At 32.6% G+C, this 8,896-nt stretch overlaps 1 protein-coding gene across 2 annotated transcripts; it reads right to left on the reverse strand.

Moving 5' to 3' along the window:
* Positions 1-607: 607 nt before the first annotated feature.
* LOC102669462 (receptor-like serine/threonine-protein kinase ALE2) lies at positions 608-6,618 on the reverse strand. Of its 2 annotated transcripts, XM_041018298.1 has the most exons (3): positions 6,390-6,618; positions 5,997-6,281; positions 608-704 (listed from the first exon to the last, which is right to left on the reverse strand). In XM_041018298.1, the coding sequence occupies exons 1-3, from the start codon at positions 6,514-6,516 to the stop codon at positions 688-690; spliced, it is 429 nt and encodes a 142-aa protein (XP_040874232.1). In that variant the 5' UTR covers positions 6,517-6,618; the 3' UTR covers positions 608-687. The 2 variants fall into 2 exon arrangements, with proteins under 2 accessions (XP_040874232.1, XP_014634050.1); XM_014778564.3 differs by lacking the exon at positions 608-704 and having other exon boundaries at positions 5,786-6,281.
* Positions 6,619-8,896: the final 2,278 nt, after the last annotated feature.

Genomic DNA, 8,896 nt, shown 5'->3' on the forward strand with positions numbered 1-8,896 from the left:
AAAAAAACATTAACTTAATTGTTCAAGTAATATAGAATTAAAATAAGTATCATCCCATAAGAATTGATTGTAATCAGGTACTATTTTAAATTAATACTAGTACTTGGATAAACTCAAATAGATTGTACCAAAAAGAGTTAAGAATCTGAATTGAAAAGGTGCAAACAAAAAAGTAGTAGATAAGACAAGTGACAGTAAATAACAAATTCAACCACGGATGTACTAGGATATTAATTTTATCTATTCCTTCACATACAATCATGTCTTTGCCTTAAAAAAAATCATGTATTTACCCAATCCCAATTCATTCCCATAGATTTAATAACAATCCACTAAATTTGTCAATCATGGACATTTTATACACCTTCATTGATCGTCCAACCCAGTCAAGAGCCCAAAATCAACCCAATAATAACTAATCCAAAGAAAACAATAAACGTATAAAGAAACTTTCCTCAAACCAAACGAAAATGATCACTTAGATTGACAAACCAAATCCAATTAAGTAACAATATTATATATGATTCAAAAGAGACTACATCAATATTATAATGAAAGAAATAAAAGCAAATGAGAAGAAAGATAAAAGAGGAACTCTATCAAACTTGGCTGTTCATGAGAATAATTCAATCTTTGAAGAGATCGAGACTCCCTCCTCATTCAAAAATATTAAAAGTGTCTTTCCCTTCAACCAAATATATGCCCTGCAAGTGACCAAAAATATTTTTGTTGCACCTACTAGCATTATTATGTAGCACATTAACTATGATTATAAACATTGCTTGCAAATTAAGACAACAAAAATAATAAGCATTTAAAAAAACAATTAAATGAGCAGATAAATAGAAATTATCTGACTAATATAGCTTATTATATTATTACTTTTTTCAAGGTAAACATGCCAGATTAATTTACAGACACATGTAAATGAGATCCGAAATGAAATTAACCATGCAAGTGGCCAAACTCAATTATTCCTTGGGTGTTGGATATGGGTGGTGGTGGTCATGTGGAGGCCATAATAGGATTAGGGAACAAGAACATATGAACATGCAGCATTGGAAATGAGACACAAAGTGACAAACGAGAGGGTTAAGATATCGAGAAGCATAAGCATGAAGGTCAAGCTTTTGAGCATAGGAAATGCTGGAAATTTATGTGTGTCTTTGTGTGCTTTTATCCTTCCAAGACGTTGCTTGTTCCAAAGGACAACCCTTCGGTTCATTTCCTCTATCCTATAAACTATGCCTAACCTTTCTTTGTTCTTTCGTTTTTTCCATGATACTACCCGCAAATCTTGGTGGTGATAATACAATTACAAACCCTTGCATTCTCTGCTTGTTTTTCATCGTTTTATGCCTATTCCCTTTTTATTTCTAATAAGTCGAGGTGTCAAGTTTGATTTTTCTTTCCTACAAATTGATCGAACCTGAATGGGCACGGTTAATGAGGAGATCTTTTTGTCGCAATATTTCTTACCATCGGAGGGACTTCACTTCTAATTTTGTTATGGAAAACCTAGTCTTAGACTCTTAATCATAAGGTTGTTCGAAACATTAATTAATTTAGGATTGGGTAAGGTATTGTGACCCAATCCAAATACAAAAAACATGACCAAAAAAGTTTGATTATGGTTTTGGGTTCAGGTGGGTTTTCGGGTGGTTTCAAATGAATGACGGCTTTTTTCTTCCTACACCAAGCATTTAGGGTGAAAAACCATAAATAACCTTACGTATAACCTATACCGATTCACAATCTGTAAGGTCATGGACCTTCATGGCAAGGTTGGCGACGACAAAGTACGCAGGCGACGTGAGGGGGAGGCGCTTTACGGCAAGGATGGAGCAAAGGGAGGCACTCTGCGTGCGAGGTTGGAGTGAAGGCCGGTGGCAAGGAGTTGGCGATGACCTCACGCATGCAACACCCATTCCTTCCCCCTCCTTGGTCAGCGTCATCACGAGGATCTCAGTAGCCTCGCGCGACGATGCCATTGGGCGAGACTAGAGGGAGGTGGCGGTGCTACGTCGCATCGGAGGTTGGAGTGAAGGACGGTGGCGGTGCTGCGACGCAACAGAGGTGGCATAGCATATTTGGTGAGGAGGAGGTGGGGAAGGTAATGGCCTTACAGATTCGTCGTTGCAGATTGTGAATCCGTATAAACCGTTCATACGAATTGTCAATTCATATAGATCATTCATATGAATTGACAATCCGTATGTTTTCAAAAAAGAATAATTTTGGAATATTACAAAAAGTGTTGGGTGTACAAGAAAAAATGATGGGTGTAGGAAGAAAAAGCCATGAATGACATCAAATGAGTTCAGATTTAGATTTTTAAACCCATGAAAACTAAAGGTAAGCCTGAGACGGTTATAGGGTTATCCCAAACACAATTAAAACTCAATTAATTAAAGACAAGATTAGGCCAATCCAACCTATTATCACAATATCTTAATCTTACAATTGTAGAAAGTTAAATCTTAGAGTGAAAGAATAATAAAACTAAAATTAAGGTATATTTAAAATAAATATTTCAAAATAAATATTTCAAAATAAATAATAATATTACAAATATATTATATTGTTATATAACATATTTATACATTAAAAAAGTATTAGTAATATATATTAGGTAAAAAAAAAAACTTAGACTTTTCTTTAAAAAATAAAAGACATTAGATTAGATTGAGATGACTCAAAATATAACTCAAATTTGTTCTCAAAATACATCGAGTCTAATTTTTAAAATTCAAACTTATCCAAATCAATCTTTAGTCAGGTCAAATTAAAAAATGAATCGGACCTTCCTCACCCCTTAATAAAAACTTAAACTAAATGAATTTGTGATTCTCAAATTCTTACTATTTCATTGCTAGTAAAACTTAAACTTGATTCCCTCAAAATTCAAGTTGTGTAAACCTAAACCAAATTATAACCTTATGTTTGGAAGGGGAATTTTGGCAATAATAAAATTAAAACATATAACATTTGAAAATTGTTAAACAATTTTAATCTCTTGTTGAGCAACATAATTTAGCTATTGGTTTGTTGGTGGAAAACTCCAAACTCAGTTTGAAAAAAAACATAGTTTGACATCATGTTTGATTCTTCCCAAAAGTATATTGAGACTAAAATTTAGCTTGAAATTCAATTTGGAAGAAGCAACTATTAAAACACTTTTGCAAACTCAATTTAAAAACTTAAATTTAATCCAAACTTAAGTTTACAAACTCCAAATTCAAACATGTACTCACTTATAATTATAACTATACTATACAAAATACTCCTAAATTCCTAAAATGAATTTGAAAAATTACCTAAATACTGCAATTTTGAAAATAACTTTCGGAAACTCCACCCTGGCAATATAAGCAAAATATTTGCAGCAGGACCTAACACCGTGATGATTCATTATTGTAGATGGTTGAATTCTAGCTACACCCACTTGGGTATATAAGGAAGAAAAAAATATGTTTCGTAGTTTGTACTTTTATAATCCACATTTACTAGTTGATGAAGACTTTGCTCTTAATCTCTCTGCTTTCCTTAGCCCATCACTTTCTACTGATGAAGACATATTGCACCTACACAACACGTATACATTGAATGCTAAACATTTCTTGAAAAGTAATGTTTATCATGGTACTTAGTTAAATTAACAGTAGACCTCTTGTTAAGAGGATCGCTAAAAAAAATATTATTCTACCACGCTTTTGACTGTTAGTTAAAATTTGTCAAAAATCTCAAAATTAAAAGTAAGGTTTATTAAACTAACAATGAGACTTATATGTATAATTTTATGATTATCAATAAATTTTAGACAATAATTGAGAGTATGTCAAGCAAAAACTATATATTATTACTATTTGTTTTAGAAAGTATTGTTAAGAGTTGAATGATTGACGTCAAGTCAATATAAAAGTTTAATTTTATATTTTTGATTTATCAGAAGTTATTCTTAGAATAATGTTTAAAGTAATAAATATATAAATTAATCAACTTATCACTAATATCGATTTTTAATTAGATGATAGGATAAAATTTTATACTATTAATACACGTATATTCATTATTCTTGTTAAAAATATATTCATCATAATTTTAAATAACGATTGCAATGTGAAGATATTTTGAATTATCACAATCAAATTATAATTGTATCTGCATTAGTCACATCTTTCCATCATAATTACTCACAATATAAATATTTTTTGACTCGATGCAAAACAGACACACCCACAACCGTGACCCCAGTATAAAGGCATGGTATTCATATACTTGTGAATGGTGCAATGTATCAGTTGCTCGCAATTTGATTAACATGAATTCTGCCTCTCGATTAGATTCGCACCATTACATAAAAGTCTTTTAAAGATCATTTTTTATATTTTTTAAGATGATTTATAAACCGTCTTAAAATATTAATTTTTACATTTGTTAAACCTTAGAATATGTTGTTTTAAAAAAATGTAAGAATTTAAAGATGATTATTAAAAAATCATCTTACAAAATATAACAAGCAAAATAAATAAATATATATATATATGCTCAAATAATTATCAATAAATTATTAAGTGATTATAACGAGGAACGAGCTCCTAAACAAAGTTTTTATGGTGCAAGCGACTAAGTATCTTAGGGTGTATTTGGTTTGCATTTTTATTTTCTGTTTTTATTTTCTATTTTCATTTTTTGAAAACTATTTTCATTTTCAAAAGATTAAAATTCTGAAAACATGTTTGATTTGACTTCTTGTTTTCTGTTTTCAAGAAATAAAAACATTGAAAATGCGTTTTCAAAAGGAAATGTATTTTTAGATTTTCTTAAAATTACATTCTTTGTCATCACGTTTTTATTTTACCCAAAATGAGGTTCTGGTTTCAATTGAAAACGATATTTTATTGTTTCTAATTTTTAGTTTGTTTGAGAAAATATTTTCATTGAAAATGTTTTCAAAAATCCAACCAAATGCATTTCCATCACCATTTTTTATTTCCAGTAAAAATGAAAACAGAAAACAACCGAATCAAACAATTCCTTAGCTTCTACAAAGAATTGATGGTGACCATGCTAGTCCTCTCTTTTGAGAATCTTCACTGCCACATCCCTACCATCATCAAGGTCACCTTTATAAACAAGACCGAAGCCGCCTTCTCCTAATATTCTTCAAGAATTGAAGTTATTTGTTGCTTTCTCTATTTCATTCTAAGTAAATATTTTAGTTTATCCATTCAGTTTTATATCTAGAGTGAATTCCACTAGTAGCTACTTGAAGATGTAGACTCTCAAATAAATAGTTAATATGTAGATTTTCCAAGCAAAATGTCCACAGAAGTCACACAAAGTAAAAGACTAGATTAGCATAGCAACATGAAAGGCTAAAAGTCTGAAACACTTAAAACTGCATTGATGAAGTATTTTAAAGTGAGCAAAACATCGATTCTGTCCTTGAAATTAGGTCTTTTAAAATTACAAAAAAAGTAAAGATACTCCTTAACATTACCAATTATTATTAGGTATTTCGAACGTTAGATTTAGTGCTCCTTAACATTAGATTTAGATGTACAAAAAATCTATGTACATACTACTAGCCACCTGTAGCCTAATAATACAAATTAGATTGAAAAAAACATTTATAATTGAAACTGACATTGCAGAACCCTTCTAATCGGAAGTCTCTTTCAAAAATAAGGTTATATGTGCTGTTTAAAAGTAACAAGCACAAGGTTTTCTTTCGTAAAAGGTGAAAGAATAATTCACTTTGTGTCATTCATACTACTCCATAAGAAACATCATGACAGCCCTTTCATTTTATGGTGTAAGCAGTTTACTTAGAATTACAAGATTTCAAACAAAGGATAGAAGTATTTGTGATTGCAAGAAATAAATCACTATGATGCTTAATTGTTTAAAGACATTATAGAAAACATAAATTTTCATACTAGTGTTTCTAAAGTGCCATCAAGATTTTGACAGAATCAGTACTTGTAAGTTACCTGATTGCTTTGAAGAGGATGAAATTTTGTCATCTGGAATTTGTTCAGGTTCGAGAGTGCAAGAACCACATTTCAAGAGACAAAGCCAGGCAACTCCAATGAATAGAACAAAGGCAGTAAAAGATGACAGCTCGATCATAATAACCATTCTTCCACCACCCCCTTCTTTTTTCTTCCCTGAGATATCTACTCCCAAAGGTTTCACTATTGTTCCGTTGTTGCCGTGACCAGGGTATGATGCAACATCTATACCATGAACATTTGAAGGTGGAGATGGTGGAAGGCCTGCGTGTGTTATCCAAAAGGATAAATAAAACCAAATATACTACATTTATTGACTTCATATAAATACAAACACAAAATGGTCTTAAGAAATTTATGTTAATGTATAACCTGGATAATGAACATAGAGCACTTCATAGTCACCAAAGTCAGAAGCATCATTGAGAATCTCTGTCTGCCAGAATTTCTTATATATTAAAAATGTTGTTATATCATCAAACTTCACTCCTTGTGGCATTTCATGACCCTGCAGCAAGCAGCTTTTGACCAGGATTCTTGACCTTGAGCATCCAAAGTTGCCTTACTATTGAGTCCAGTGAGATTGAAGCCGAATAAGTTCTTAAACACAACCCATTCAGGGGGTGGGGAAGTCATTGAGGCTGATTGGAGCCTTCAAAGTTCCCATTATCTCTATCTTTGGGGACCCATTATTGTGGCAGGGCCCCGAAAATGAGACTGGACCAAGAAAGAATGTTCCTTTTGGGCCAAAGAAAGTTGAGGATCCTGTATGAGAGTGTCATACCCCATTTTTGACCCGATTTTATTTCTTTTTCTCGTATTTTAAGCCGGAAATTTCCATCATTTCAGATGAAATTTCGGTAGGGAGGTATTTTAAAATACCTCATTTTTGTTTTGAAGACGCCCTTTTTTTATTATTATTATTTATTTATTTACCTTTTTTTTATTATTATTATTTTTATTTTTTAGTTATTATTTTCTTCTTTTCTTTTCCTTTTATTAAGTGTTTTTTATTATTTCCGTTTTTTTATTAATATCTTTATTAGTATCTTCTTTTCGTTTTTTTTATTTATTTATTTTTTTTTATTTTATTATTATTATTATTTTATTTTTTTTTTATTTTATTTTTATTTTTTATTTTGCTGTTTTATATTTTGTTTTTTTGTTTTTTCTTTCTTTTTCCTTTTCCTTTCCTTTTTTTCTTTTTTCTTTTCGGTTTTCTCGGTCCAGGCCCAGAGGGGCTCTTCGTTTCTTTTACCCTAATTATGTCCTTTAAATGCTGCATTAATTACTGTGCATGTCAGAGAGGAGTGAATACGGACAGTCACGCGGCCTAAAGCCTACACCCCTAGCCACCACTCAGCACCCTTCCCCTCCGTGAACCACCACCATCGGCCGAGCCCAGCCATCGGCCGAGCCAACACAGCCACCGAAAACCACCAATACAACCAACACAGCCACCGCAAACCACCAACACAGCAAACACAGTAACCCACTCACTCACGCGGCCTAAAGCCTACATCAGAGCCACCACTCAGCGCCACCCTTCCCCTCCGTGAACCACCAACACAAAAAAAAAAAACCAAAATCATCTTGCTCATACTATTCATTTCCTTCCCTAGAAATCGAAACGTTAGAACAGAAACACAGCAAACACAGTAACCCACTCACTCACGCGGCCTAAAACCTACATCAAAACCACCACCATCGGCCAAGCCTATACCAACCACCACTATCGGCCAAGCCCACACCAAACACCACCAACCACAAGCACTGCGTCAAACACCCACACCCACACAACCCAAGCTGTAACCGTTTTTACTCTGAAGCTTAAACGATAACATAAGGACAAAGGTAGTTCACTTTTTTTTCTAAGATTCAAGGCTAGATCTAGGCTTTATCAGTATTGGTTTTCAAAAAATAACGGTGGATTTGAGAACTAGGGAAAAAAAGGAATTCAAAACATGTAGTTTTTTTAAAAAAAAGGAGGAGACTCTGTTTCCGACGCGGCGGCGCCGCCACCCATGGCCAGCCAGCCACTGCGCCGGTAAACAACTTCCGGCGGTGGGTGTTAGAGAGAGAAGAGAGCTTTTGAGCGTTTTTTTAGAGAGAGAAAGAGGTTGGATTTATGTTTTTTGTGTTTACTTTCTAATTTATACTGCTGCCATGACCAAGACTATGGTGCGCGCGGATCTCTGTGTCCCCATGGACCATCAGGGTTGAACCGTTAGATCCTAGATCTAACGGCCAATGTTATCCCCTGTTTTGATCAGATGCGTCTCACCTCTTGGTTTTTACTTTGTTCTTCTTCTCTTGTGACGTTTGATTAAGATCTAATGGCTAAGACTGTGTCTCCCCATGATCAAATCTGGACGCTTCGATCAATCTGACGATTCAGATTTGATCCGTTAAGCCCACTTTTTCATTTTGAGCCCATTTCCTTTTTTCTGTTCCTTCTAGTATTTTACTTTCTGCACCCCCTTTTCTTCTCTATTCTTTTTTATTACTTTTTTTTTTATGCATCATATTTACTTTATGCCCTTGCATTTTTTTATTTTCTTTATTTATTTTCCAGCACCATATCTATTTTACGTCTTGCATTTTATTTTCCAGTATCATATTTATTTTTTGTCTTGCATTTTTATTTTGTTTATTTTTATTTTATGCATCATATTTACTTCATGTCTTGCATTTTTTATTTATTTTTTAGCATCATGTTTATTTTATGTCTTGCATTTTTATTTTCTTTTATTTATTTCCAGCATTATATTTATTTTTATGTCTTGCATTTTATTTTCTTTATTTATTTTATGCACCATATGTATTTATTGTTTTGTATTTCATGCATTTTATTATTTCTTCTAGCATATTTATTTTAA

The sequence above is a fragment of the Glycine max genome, chromosome 8 (genome assembly GCF_000004515.6).
Source record: "Glycine max cultivar Williams 82 chromosome 8, Glycine_max_v4.0, whole genome shotgun sequence".
In the NCBI taxonomy this organism is placed as follows: domain Eukaryota; kingdom Viridiplantae; phylum Streptophyta; class Magnoliopsida; order Fabales; family Fabaceae; genus Glycine; species Glycine max.

Coding starts and splice junctions, on each gene's coding strand:
- LOC102669462 (XM_014778564.3), bottom strand. CDS start 6,516: ATGCCACAAGGAGTGAAGTTTGATGATATAACAACATTTTTAATATAT. Junction 6,282..6,389: donor GCTCTATGTTCATTATCCAG/GTTATACATTAA, acceptor TAACACACGCAG/GCCTTCCACCATCTCCACCT.